Consider the following 14,545-nt stretch of genomic DNA (forward strand, 5'->3'; position numbering starts at 1 on the left):
AAATGATCTAGAAAAATAGACGGACGGCATGGATGAAACAAATACATTATGGTAGGGCCCACAGAGCACCGACCACCAGCCATTGGCTGGTGGCAGGGGGAGTAGCCAATCTTTTCCTATTTTTGAATCATAAGCCATGCTTAGTGGGGCCCAATAGATGGATGGACCCGATTGATAATTCATTGTTCCATGTTCACCACACATGGTGCAGTTCCCTACCAACTTCTTACAAAGAAAATGTGGCAATATGCTTGTTGGAGGGACCTTCTTGGAATTATCGTCAGCTTGGCCGTCCATTCGGCAACGGAAGGTAATTCATGCACACACAACATACATAATCCACCCAAAGTCTCCATTTCTCCTAAAGCTTAACCCAAGAAAGAGAATATCATCAGTCAAAGATCATGAGCGGGAATCTAGAAGCAGTCCTTAGTTCGGGAGAGAAGATCCCATTGCTGGGCATGGGAACAGCAGCCGCGGCCATCTCTGATGATCTCGTGTCCACATTCATCCAGGCTATTGATCTTGGCTACAGGCACTTCGACACGGCTGCACTGTACGGGACGGAACAGCAAATTGGCAAAGCCATAGCAGAAGCGCTACGACGTGGCATCATCAAGACCCGCAGCGAGCTCTTCATCACCTCCAAGCTATGGTGCATCGATGCGCACAGCAACCGTGTCCTTCCGGCGCTGAGGAAAACCTTAGAGTAATCTTCTTATCCTGATTGTCTTAGTGATCAACTCGAAACTCGGGCCAAGTCGAGTTGACTCATGAATCGAGTTGGCTAAGTCGAGTCGATTCAGGAAGATTTTGAGGAAATCCATCGTGAAACTCGAAACAAGTGGCTAGCTTGCTAAGCGTTTCTTAACGAAAGCAAGAACTGGGTTTCATGACCGCAAGCAGAGATCGCAACACATATATATATAGAGAGAGAGATACACTCTTTATGTCCAACTGGTTGGGCGTCCACCCAATTCAGTTATTGGTAATTAGTTAATAGTAATAGAAGGTAATAAATACGCGAGGATGGTAATTTCAGGTAACAAGGTTGGGGACTCCGGCCGACACTGCCGTGGTGTTGATGTCAAATCAATCCCAACTATTAGATGCATCACCACATCTTAGCCTAGAGTCAAAAGTTAATCCCATGTGTTTTAGGTGATTTAGGTGTAGTGGGCAACACTCACCCTCCAAATTATATATTTCCCTTACCGTGGCACATGAGAATCATGGATGGGCTGAGTTTTGGGTAGTATTTTTTTGACGTAGGAGAGCATACGATGAGGTTGATCACTATCTCCCTCGGCCAATAAATACCTTGAATTCACAAGGTACTCTTGAATATACGAGAGAAAATAACGAATCCCATGATAAGAAATAGAATTTCTAAGAAGTTTAATTGATAGTTGTTCATAAAAGCGAGTTTTTTTTTTTTTTTTTTTTTTGGGTTTAGCTGGTTAGTTCATAAAATCAAGTTTGACACCTTTAAATAACTTTTAAAAAATTCTTAAAATATAATCAAATAGTTCTAATTAAATAAGAAAATAAATTATAAAAAACATTTAATTTTCCGCCATCTGTCAACCTGTTGAGTCGACCTATCAAAATGGCTAAAAACATCTAGAGACTAAATGTCACACCCCAAACTTGAAAATCGGATTCACAGGAATCCCAATCGCCGAATTCGGTGTCGACAGCTTTCGTAGTACCCCATTCTCGGCTCCTAGCGTCCATACGCCAGATTCTGATCCTGAGATTCTACAAGGAGGATTTTTTTTTTTGTGTACATTTAACTCACAGTAAGCATAACCACAAGATTACCTGAATCATAAAGGCAACATCATCATCACATGTCCACTAATATAATCATTTGAGTACAATACTGAAAGGGAAAAAAAACATAAAAAATAAATAAAAAATCAAGCTCCAGAAAACCGCTGCACGCTCCAAGCTCAACGCTGCTACGATCTAACGCCACCTGCACGCATCTATCATGCATAAGCTTATAGAAAGCTTAGTGGGTGGTGAAAGTGTGTGCACAAGGTAAGTGTCAAGTATTCAATACAATGTCATAATCATACAATACCGAAAATACTGGTAATCCATAAATCATATAATATCGGAATAAGTAGAAATACTGACCAGATCAGAAATAATCAGAGTAAACAGAAATATTAACAAGATCATGAATCATACGATATCAGAGTAAGCGGAAATATTAAGAAGATTATGAATCATACAACATCAGAGTAATGCGAAAATATACTGATAGGCCCATAAATACCATCAACCTTATTCAGGCTATGTGATGCGGAAATATAATGAAAACAATATCATATATTTATGAAGCAATGCATATCAGTTATGCAATCGTAGACAGCAAGCCAAGTATCAGATGCCGGTGATGCAATGCAATATGCAAATCCTGATGAGTCCACGAATACCGTCAGTCGTATCTAGGCCGTATAATGCAGAAATATAGTAACCTGAAATGCTAAGTACTACGGATGCAATGTGATATGCGGTGCAAATGAAATGACCATGCTGGAGTGTGAAGTCGGGATGATAGTACGTAGTATCGCAGACTACAGGGTCCATCACAATGGACTTCTATCCAAATCAGTCCCATACTTAAATTTGGATAGTCAAACACAATGTGGTAAACTCCTGATCTCAGGTTAGTCACGCGCCCAACCGAAATCCTCGCCATGCGAAGGTGTACGTAATAAATAGTTATGCACCACCAGCCCGAGTGGATAGTGAAGGAATGAATGAATGAATATGCAATTCCTGCTCAATAAGTCCACATATCAGTACGGTTACTCTCTGAGATCATTACCGGGGTCTATTATACTCCAAACCAGATTGTCGCCCCATCGCGCGTAATAAGGTGAGTGGAAAAGACCTCACTATCCGCCTGCCAATATAGGGCCCGGCTCATCGATAGTGGACCCATTCCTCGAGCTGGTTAGACTCAGCCTAGCATTGCCCCCTTCTCTCGGGCAGGTAAGGCCGTACCCCCTTCCAACCGACCACGACACAGTGGGAGACGCAGCCTAACGGTATACGGCCCTCATGCGCTCATGCATCCACTCGGTCTAGACGTTGGAGCAACCTCTGGAACCAAGAAGGTTTAGGAACTTTCACCCAGGGATATCTATAGCACCCCATGTAGAACAGATTTCCGGTGTCCCATCTGATCATCCACTATATGCCTTTGGAGGCTACGGCCCTGATGTTGCTAGGGCGTACAGTAATCATAATGTAAGATGCATGAGTCATACAATCCAGTCATGCATCAATCCTGCGCATACCGTGCGCTCATGTGAGATAACCTCCACCTATTAGGGAGTCTCATAACAACATGTTCAATAACATATGTAATGATCAACCTCATCTCATAACAAACATGCAAATGATGCGTATGGGCATGTATCATGATGCTATGCTATCACATACTCATAATCGGCATCAACAGTCGATCTCGACAATGTGGACATTTAACCAGCATTGCTTTCGAGGAATGACCCACATAAAGCCTAATATATAATAGACTCATGGCCTTATACAAGGACCTAATATGCAACACCATGGGCCTTAACTCAAGGGCCACATATATACAACAGGTGGGCCCTGCTCATGGGCTTCAAATACATGACATGTGGGCCCTACACGTAGGTCATGAATACATCAAACGCGTTATACATCATGGGCCTAATACATATCACAATAGCCTTGCCCATAGGCCACGAATACACAACAATGGGCCTTGCCTATGGGCCATGAATACATCACAGTAGGCCTCAACTATGGTTCACATATACATCATATAGGTCTCGACAATTACAATCGACACTCGGAATCGGCCTCAACAATCGGGGTCGGCCTATACAATCGTCCTCGACAATCGGAATGGGCTTTGATACTCGGCCTCATCAATCGGGATCGATCGATAATCAGAATTGGTAAATCAGTCACGATAATCAGCCTCGATCGCTAATCAGAATCAGCAAATCGGTCACGACAATCGAATCAATCGATAATCATAATTGGTAAATCGGTCACGACGATCACGATCGATCGATAATCAGAGTCGGCAAATCGGTCATGACAATCGGATCGATCGATAATCAGAGTCGGCAAATCGGTCACGACAATCAGATCGATCGATAATCAGAATTGGCAAATCGGTCATGACAATCGGGATCGATCGATAATCAGAGTCGGCAAATCGGTCACGACAATCGGATCGATCGATAATCAGAATCGGCAAATCGGTCACGACAATCGGGATCGATCGATAATCAGAGTCGGCAAATCGGTCACGACAATCGGGATCGATCGATAATCAGAGTCGGCAAATCGGTCACGACAATCGGATCGATCAATAATCAGAGTCAGCAAATCGATCATGACAGTCGGCAGAGTAAGGCATAAGGGAAGGTCACAATGTGGACATTTAACCATCATTGCCCATTAACATGGGCATTCAACCAACATTGCTCCCAACGAGTGGCCCACATAGGGCTGAAGATACAGTGGACCCACGACCTCATACAAGGGTCTAATACACGGGCCTAATATACATCACCATGGGCCACGACCCATGGTCCTCAAATACATCATAATGGGCTATGACCCATGGGCCCCAATATACATCAAGTGGACCGCATTAATGGGTCTTATATACATGGCAAGTGAGCCCTACACATGGGTCTCATATACATCAAATGGGCCATACACCTGGGCCTCGAATACATCAAGTGGGCCACACATCATGAGCCTAATACATATCACAATGGGCCTTGCCCATAGGCCACGAATAGACCCCAATGGGCCTCAAGTGGGCTTGGATTACACCAAGAAATTCATTTTAATAGTTATATGTGTATTACTGTACACTATCAATCCATGGGGCTCATGGCCCATCAACGAGGACCAGCACTGTCCAAACATTGCCCATATAAATCAGCGCCATCCAAACTGTGTCCAGGTGCATCAGCACCATCTAAACATTGTCCATGTGTATCAGCACCATCCAAATCGTGTCCAACGCCGTCCAGTACAAATCTGGACGGTGTGGATGAAATAAATACATCAGCGTGGGTTCCACCCGCTGACAAGGAAAGACGGATGGACGTGCGAATATACAACACATCTTCAAAGCGGGCCCTGCCTGTCCAGAATATAGATGAACGGCGTGGCTAACAGATAGATCACGGTGTGGCCCACATAGCACCGTCCATTAAGTCCAGCACCGTCTTCATGATTTGGACGGTGTGGATGAAACAAATACATCATGTGGGACCCACAGAATCTGCTGACATCAGTCCAGCGGCGGGTCCCACCATCTGGACGGCTTGGATGTAACATATACATCCCGTGGGACCCACAGATCCTGTTGACGTCAATTCCACTAGCAATTTGCTGGTGTGGTGTACACCAACCAATCCGTTGCCCATATCAAAGTGGGCCCCACGTGGGACCACCACCACATGATATGATATAAAAGGTATATCATATATAATATTATATTATATTACCATATACAATATCTAAAGCCATCCAGCATGCCCAGCGTCCAGACGCTGGACGTTGGGATGGACGGTGAATAAAACTCTTACATTAAAGGGGGGCCCACCGTCCAGATGGATGGACGGTGGATAACACGTCCACGCCAGTGGGACCCAACGTCAATGATGGACGGTGTAGGTGGAACACATTCACACGTGGCCCTGCAGAACCTGTTGACATCAGACCAAGGTCCACACGCTGACAGCAATGCAGCAGCAGCTCCTGCATTCGGTACTTCAGCCGGTTGACGTCCACCGTTTATTGGTTGTACGGTGTGGATAGAACACATCCGGTCAAGGTCGGCCCCACATGCTGCCATGGTGGGGTCCACGTCCTGCAGATGGACGGTACGATGAAACCCATATATCACAGTGGACCACATGTGTACGGTGTGGATCCAAAACATACATCTCATAGGGTACCACAGCAGCGCAAACAGTGTTGCTTGCTGCAGCGTACAGTCCACCCAAATCCTGCACGTCCAGATGGACGGTGCAGGATACAATACATCAAGGTGGCCCACGTTGGTATGGCCCACTTGGAGTTTGGACCAAGCAGATATTTGTGTTTCCACACTCCCATCCAGACGTCCAGTGGATAGACGGCCTGGATGGAATACATCTTCAAGGTGGCCTCATATCTGGCCAAATGGGCTGACGATCTAGATGGCTGGACACATCAGGTGGGCCACACACCATTACCCTAGAGAGAGAGATAATAATAATAATAATAAAAGGGAAGAGGCTAGGACCCCGCCACTATGGGCCCCTCGTACAAATCATACATCAAAATGGGTCCCACATATGTGGGCCCTTTGATCACAAAATCTGATAATAAAAATCACCTACCTTTTATTCTTCTTGGCCCGATGGAGTCCCTAGCTCCTCGGCTTCGACTTTGATCGAGGATGATGAAGTTTGGAAGGTTAGGATGAAAGATGTGGGGGGTAGGAAGATGGGCCACACCATGCTCTCCTCATGGAGAGCTTGGACGTTGGGTTCTCCTTTGGTTGCTTGGTATAGAAGGGAGAAGTAAGAGAGAGAGAAGATGGGATAGAGTGATGGATGGGAGAGAGAGAGAGAGGAGATGGGATGGAAATGTTGACTTTTGGGGTTGTTGTGTAAGAGAGGTATGGGTTGTGATGGGGTGAGTGATGTGTTGGATGATGGGTTGATTGATGTGTTTTACTTGACATGTAGTAGAGATTCTCTTTGGATTGCAAACGCGGGGCGTTTCCTTGAACCGAACGCGGGCCCACATTTCCTGGCCTGGGTATCGCCTCGGCGCGCGAGACACAGCGTCGGAACCGCGGTGACGGTGCGGTCGCACTGGTACAAGTCTCGGGTCGAGCCGACTCTGGAATATAGGATACGACTCGGGGTCACACGCAACTGCCGATAAAAGATAGCGGGTCACCGAAATTTGACCGGGAGGATCGCGGAAGCCTACGGAACGGTACGGGCTGGGATACGAGTCTTACATTAAAAGTGTAAATTCTGTGAATTTCGAGTTGTCAAAATTTCTATCGACCCATCTAAACTAGCAAAAATCAACCAACAAGCAATCTGGAATATCTGACGAAATTTCGACTTGTTGACCAGTCGAACTATACTGAATTTTTGTCGATTTCTTTTTGTGCTTCTTCCAATCCATGTGCATTAGGAACATGCTTGATCCTTGTCCTAGATTAGACCCCTCAACATGAAAAGGAAAAAAAAAAAAAAAACCTGCCCACAAGTATGGTTCACGATACTTGTTCAACTTCCTCGAGTTCTTCATTGGACTTGGTCCACAATACTTATTCAATTTCGGGTGCCTACATTTATTAGCCTCTCCCTTAAACTCTTAGTAAGCTTCTCTGATCTTCTTTAGACATCAGTATGAATAGTTGTTACCCGAACTTCTATATTGTTTGCCACAACTTTCATTCCATGTAGTTTAGATAATGAAAACAAGTTGAGTGCAGGTTTAGGAAGTCGGGCATACATAATATCAAATTGGTCCTGGTCGGTAAATTGAATCTTCATGTTGTTGAAGACAAACTCAACCTGAAAAAGACCAATCTCCTACATAGGAGACAATCCGCTATGAATTTCAGCAAGCACAATTGTATGCTTCCTTTGCAACTATCACTTCCATCTCCTCAAAGTATTTGATGAGATTTTGTTCATTTATGAAATGCTTCTCACCCACTTTAGAAGTATTGGGTCAGTTCTCTATCTCCACAGGGGTCACATGTATGCTAATGATGAATCTGTCAGCCTTTCGTGACTCCGTTTCGACTAGATCACCCTTTGTCGAAAAATAGTATGCTTTCTCTATTTAAATCCTCACTGATCGGCTATCCCCAAATCTCATCGACAAACAATAGCATTTCTCTAAATAATCACTCACCTATCGGTTATCTTGTCAATAATTTTGGTATTGTTGAAACAATACCTGATTGTAATCACCGGAGAGGAACCACGTGCGTAACAACTGCTTAATCCGCGATGACATGCGGATTGACGCTTTCATTTGTCTTGTCCACTCGAGTTGAAGTTTCTTCCACCAAGCTGAAGCTCTAACCTTCAACTTTTAAGCTATAAGAATAACTTTCTTCTCTTCAATGATGTCTATATAGTCGAAGAAACGTTCAACTTCAAGCAATCAATTGAAAAAGTCCTTGACGTTGAGTTGGTCGTTGAAGCTAGGAAGATCGACTTTCTTCATGAATTCCTAATTCTCTCGATCTACCCAATTGTCGCCCTGTTTGGGATGTTAGAAGATCAAGTCATTGATCTCCTCGTCCCTGGATCCCACACCTCAAGTGTGATTCTGTTATTCACTATCGGCATTGTTCTATGATCAACATTATTATGAATTCCAACGCTTACTGAAGGCAAATCATTGCCTCGAACATGAATATGTCCTACGACTTCCGTTAAGCAATCGATGACAACCTGCTACCCTTGCATGACTTGGCGATACTCTTATTACGCTATATCGAAAGCCACCACTGTTAAAGGATAATTCCCTAGAGCACCAACTGTGGGATTATGCTTGACTCATCGTTAAAAGCCACCAATTCGAGGAAAAATCTCTCTCTGATACCAACAGACGTAGGGGAGGACGTGATGAGGTTAATCATTGTCTTCCTCGATCGATAAATACCTTGAATCCACAAGGTGTTATTGAATCCACAAGAGAAAATCTCGAATTCACAAGAAGAAATAGAATTTTAAGAAGTTTAATTAATAGTTGATTATAAAATTGAGTTTAATACCTTTAAATAACCTTTAAAAACCCTAAAAATGTAATCAAAGAGTTTTAATCAAGTTAGACAACAAATTCTAAAAAGACGTGCAATTTTTCATCGTTTGTCGACTTGTCGGAATGGATAAAAAAACATCCAGGGACTAAAACTGAAAATTATGTGAATTTCAACATGTCGACCCAATCTGTCGACCTTTCGAACAATATTTCAACCTATCAACAGATTTGTCGACCTATCTAGACTAGCAAAAATCAGCCAACAAGCAATCTGGAACATCTAACGTAATTTTGACCTGTTAAGTAAATATGTCGACCGGTCAAACTATGCTGAATTTTTCTCGATTTCTTCATGGGCTTCTTCCAGTCCATGTGCATTAGGAACATGCTTGATCCTCATCCAACATTAGATTCAACCTCCTCGAGTTCTTCAACAGACTTGGTCTATAATACATTTTCAATTTCAGGTGACAACATTTATTAGCCTCTTCCTTGAACTCTTCAGTAGGCTTCTCTGATCTCTCATTGACATCAACATTTCAGGAAGTCGGGCATACACAATCTCAAATTGGGCCTAGTCAATATATTGAATCTTCGTGTTGTTAAAGACAAACTTAACCTGAAAAAGACCAATCGCCTGCATAGGGGACAATTTTTCAGGAATTTCAGCAAGCGCACAATCATTGACTCGATCTCCTATAACACAAGCTTTACATTTTTTTAAAATCTTCATGGATTCCTCATCCATTTCCTTTGCCACTATCACTACCTTCTCCTAAGAGCATTTGACGAGACCCTGTTCATCTATGAAATGTTATTGGGTTGGTTCTCCATCTCCATAGGGGCCACACGTATGCCAATGATGAATTCGACGACCTATTGTGACTCCGTTTCAACTAGGTCATTCCTTGGTGACAAATAATATGTTTTCTCTATATAACTCCTCACCGATTAGTTATCCTAAACTCTCACCGAGAAACAATAAAATTTCTCTAAATAATGTTTCACCAATCACCTACACTATTAATATTTTTGGTATTGTTCTAACAATACCTGATCATAATCACTAGGGGAGAAATTGCATGCACAACAACTGTTTCATCCATGACCACATGCGGATTGATGCTTTCATTTGTCTTATCCGTTTAAGTTGAAGTTTCTCCCACAAAGTTGAAGCTCTACCCTTCAACTTGTAAGTTACAAGTTTAACTTGCTTCTCTTCAGCGACTTCAAGCTACCGATCAAGAAAATCCTTGACGTGGAGTTGGTCATTGAAGCAAGGAAGATCAACTTTCTTCCTGAATTCTTAATCCGTCCGATCTACCCGATCGCCGCCTCATCCAGGATCTTGGAAAATCATGTCATCAATCTCCTCATTGCTATATCGCACATCCTCAGGTGTGATTATGTGATTCATCGCTTCCAACACATACCGAGGGCGAAAGATCACCTCAAACATGAATCTGTCCAACCACTTTTGTCAAGTGATCGATGATAGTCTGTAGCCATTGCATGACTTGTCGAAAGCCACTAGTGTTAATGGATAATTCCTTGGAGCACCATCCATGGGATTGTGCCCGACCCGTCGTTAGAAGCCACCAATCTAAGAAGAAACCCCTCTCTTATACGAATTGACACAGGGAAGGACTGATGAGATTGATCACCATCTTCCAAGATCTATAAATACCTTGAAGCCACAAGGTGCTTTTGAATCTATGAGAGAGAATAAAAAATCCATGAGAAGAAATAGAATTTCTAAGAAGTTTAATTCATAGATACTCATAAAAGCGAGTTTAATACCTTTAAATAACCTTAACAAACCCTAAAAACATAGTTGAAGAGTTTTAGTCAAACTAGGAAACAAATTTTGAAAAACATATAATTTTCTACCGTCTGTTGTCATGTCGTCGACCTGTCAAGTCGATCTGTCGAAATGGCTGAAAAAAGTCCATAGACTAAAATTGAAAATTCTGTGAATTTTAACCTGTCGACTTGTCAAACAGTATTTCAACTTGTCAACAGATCAGTCGACCTATCTAAACTAGCAAAATTAGTCCTGCAAGCAATCTAAAATTTATGGCAGAATTTTGACATGTTGACTGGTCGAACTATGTTGAATTTTATTGATTTCTCCTTGGGCTTCTTCCAGTCCATGTCTATTAGAAATGTGCTTGATCCACATCCTACATCATATTTAAGTTTAATTTGTTGTGGCATCTAATGGTTATGGTACATGGATTTCATATAACAATCATGATGGGCCTGTAAAAAGTCAACAGTGGACATCTCTCTATCAATTGTTTTCCTCGGTGTGACTCGTGTAAATCATGGGCCGACTTTATTTTTTAGCCTAAGGTGGGATTGAACATCTAATGGTTAGAGTGGATCTCATAAACACGTCATGGTGAGTCACGCTTCAAAAATCAAAGGCGGGCATCCTTTTTTTTTTTTTTTCTAGTGACAAATAGGGCTGTCAACGGGCTAGGCCTAGGTAGGTCTTGGCCTAGATTTTGAACTGTTTTGGACAGGGCTTTCATGCCAGCCTATTGGAAATTCTAATGTTGTTAGGCCTTAACCTAGCCCATTATCATCCCTGATGACAAATCTTTTTTCTTAAGATCTGGTCCTTGTTTTTTAAGACCCACCATGATGTGTGAAATCTACTATAATCATTCTATATGTAATCATACATTAAGCTCAGGGACAAAGCATCAAGTTGTTGTGATTCAGGTGCTCAAATGAAATAGTTTGAAGAAAAATGTACGCAATTCATTTCTATAGGGCCAACCATGATGTTATATGAAATCCACTGATGCCACATAAAAACTTAGGCCTGGAGTACAAAACTTAGGCCCATCCGTCACTTCAGTGGACCACGCCAAAGGAAACAATTTGAAGGGTAAGTATTTTCCTGTACATTGTTTTCAGTCATCTGATCCACCTTTAAAAAAAATAAAAATAAAAAAAATAAAAAAAAACAAAAAAAAACCGAACTCTCCTGTATTGATATAAAAAAAACTATACATAAGGGCACTCCCAATCATAAAACAGGAGACCCAATAGCAAAAACTGAAGATACTTACAAAAAGCCCCTCCTGAACTCACACCATTCTAATCGATCCTAAACCAACCTTGTCAAGAAAAATCATACCTCGAACTTGGCGAGGAAGCTCAGAACGACTCTTGAAACAAGAATGAGATTGGGAAGCACTACCTCAGCAAGCCATTAAAGAATTTGCTTCCCTCGGAACGTGCACAACGCTAATGTTATCCATTCTCCTTAGCTGGTTTATCCTCAACAACCACACCTTCCATTTCCACCCTGGCCGAGCCTCTCCATTGACGATATCGACAACCAGCCGCGAGTCTAACTCCATGATGATTTGGCAAAAACCCCTTTGAAGGCCAAGACACAGACCATCATGCACCTCACGGAATTCGGCAACGGTGTTGGAACCGAAGCCATAACTCGAAGAAAAACTGAAAATGAAGTTACCCCTCTCCCCTCTACAGATTTCACCTCCCCCAAAGCTCCCCGGGTTGCCTCTAACAGAACCATTGACATTTATTTTGACCCAACCACTCCATGGCTACACCCACTTGATCACCATTGGTCGACCGACACTAGTAGATATAATGCTTGGACGAGATGTCCTTAATTGCTGACAAACGCTGGTTGGACAATTGAGCACGACCTCCCACCATTTCATCTTGGCAATCACCCGATCACGATCAAAGCACACCAATCTACCTTCAAACACTGCAGCATTCCAGGCCTTCCATAACTCCCAAATAATAAAACAAGGCATCAACATCAGAGTTAGCGATTTATGCCGCAAGGGAGAGATAGCCGCCCACCATTGTGCTATTTTGGCCTCAATAGAGATGGCATGCATGACGCTGATCCTAAGCTAACTTCCAATAGTCAACCAGACTAGCTGCGCCGAACTATTGTTGATGAACAAGTGGATAGAAGATTCGATGGTAGAGATCTGATTATTACTGCAGATACACCTGGATGCCAGCTGAACTCCTCAGGCTTGCACTGCACTATCCACCGGAGCTGCATCATGAATTGTTTTCCAGACGAGGAGGGAAATCTTGGGAGGAATTTTTGAATGTCAAACCCATCTTGCCCAGCTCCGACTTGGACTAGGGGCTCTGGACATCGACCAGGCAGATTTGACAAAAAAATCCCCATAAGGAGTCAACGGCCAGAAGGGAACGTCCCCTTCCTCTGATGTACAAAAACTACCCTGAAAGACATGATCGATGGCTGACTGAGGGAGGAAGAGAAACTCAGGTGAGGGGGGAAGAGGTCCACAGGGACCAATCACCTAACAAACTTGGATGTCCTGCAGGCCGACCGGCACATCGGTTTCAGTAAGATGATGGAGGGGGCCTAGGCCAGTCCAATTCACCTTCCAAAAGTAACATTTTCCTGCACCAATTTGCCATTAGACTTGAGCATCAACTGACGGAATCAACTCCCGAATTTGCTTCCACAGGGGAGAGGAAAGCTGGCTTGACGTCTCTAACCCACCAGAAGAACCAAGGAGGTGATACTTTTCCGCCATGAAAGATTTCCAGACATTATCCTCCTTCCCGAATTTGATTGCCCAAGCCATTTTGATATGAAAAGCCCTCATAACATCAGCTAACTTTCTAATTCCAATACCCCTCATCCTTAGGCGTAGTAATCGAATTCTAAGCTTTCCAATGACACTTCCACTTTTCTTCTGACCAGCTCCAAAAGAAATTTGCCATGTGCCTCTTAATAGACTTCAGCACCTTGGAATGAATATGAACCGCCACCATAGTGTGAACCGGAATACTAGATAATACGTTCTTAATGAGAACCACTCGCCCTACCTGGGACAATATACGGGCCTTCCAACCATTAATCCACCCCACTACTTTGTCCACTAAAGGCATAAATGCATTTACTTTAAGGCGCCCATCTGTTATCGGAACCCCTAAATAAGTAAAGGCTAAAGGTGATTTTCCAAAGCCTAGAATGCCTTCGATAAGTCTTTGCCGCATGACCGACATCTTTTTAGGGCTATAGAAGGAGCATTTCCGCTGATTTAATTTTTGGCCCGAGGAGGCTTGATAAGCATCCGTGAACATCTTGAACTAAAGGAGAGAGGACTTGCTTCCATTTGTAAAAATTAGAGTGTCATCTGCATAAAGCAAATGAGAGATCAAGCTGCATCCTCTACTAAGCGCAAACGGCCAGGTGAGCTGCAGGGATAACATGCTTTTAAGACCCCTACTGAGTACTTCGACTGCAATAATAAACAAACTAGGAGAGAGCAGATCCCCCTGCCTCAAACCCCTTGAGGACTTAAAGAAACTAGCCATTTCGCCGTTAATGAGAACAGAAAACCAACTATTCGCCCCGCATTTTTCTACCATCTTAATCCAAGGCCGGCTGAACCCAAATCGGGATAACACCTACACAAGGAATTCCTAGCTCACCCTGTCATAAGCTTTATCCATATCTAACTTTAAAACAATATTTTCCCCGCAGACTGACTTATTCAACTCCCTCAACCATTCTTGAGCAAGAGTAATATTCTCAGCAATTGAACGACCCTGCACAAAAGCTCCCTGTTCTGGCGAAATAATCAGCGGCAGAATCCGACTGAGCCTAGTTGCAACAACTTTGGCGAAGATTTTATACAAACAGTTGCACAAACTAATCGGGCGATAA

The 14,545-nt window shown here is 43.0% G+C and overlaps 1 protein-coding gene across 1 annotated transcript in view; it reads left to right on the forward strand.

Moving 5' to 3' along the window:
- Nucleotides 1–257: 257 nt before the first annotated feature.
- The window catches only part of LOC131226708 (non-functional NADPH-dependent codeinone reductase 2-like), a 68,356-nt gene continuing 54,068 nt past the window's right edge, over nucleotides 258–14,545 (forward strand). Inside the window, exon 1 of the mRNA XM_058222346.1 lies at nucleotides 258–709. Within this exon, the coding sequence (XP_058078329.1) occupies nucleotides 405–709 (305 nt within the window). The 5' untranslated portion in view covers nucleotides 258–404. The remainder of the gene's footprint in view (nucleotides 710–14,545) is intronic.

The sequence above is a fragment of the Magnolia sinica genome, chromosome 15 (genome assembly GCF_029962835.1).
Source record: "Magnolia sinica isolate HGM2019 chromosome 15, MsV1, whole genome shotgun sequence".
Classification (NCBI taxonomy): domain Eukaryota; kingdom Viridiplantae; phylum Streptophyta; class Magnoliopsida; order Magnoliales; family Magnoliaceae; genus Magnolia; species Magnolia sinica.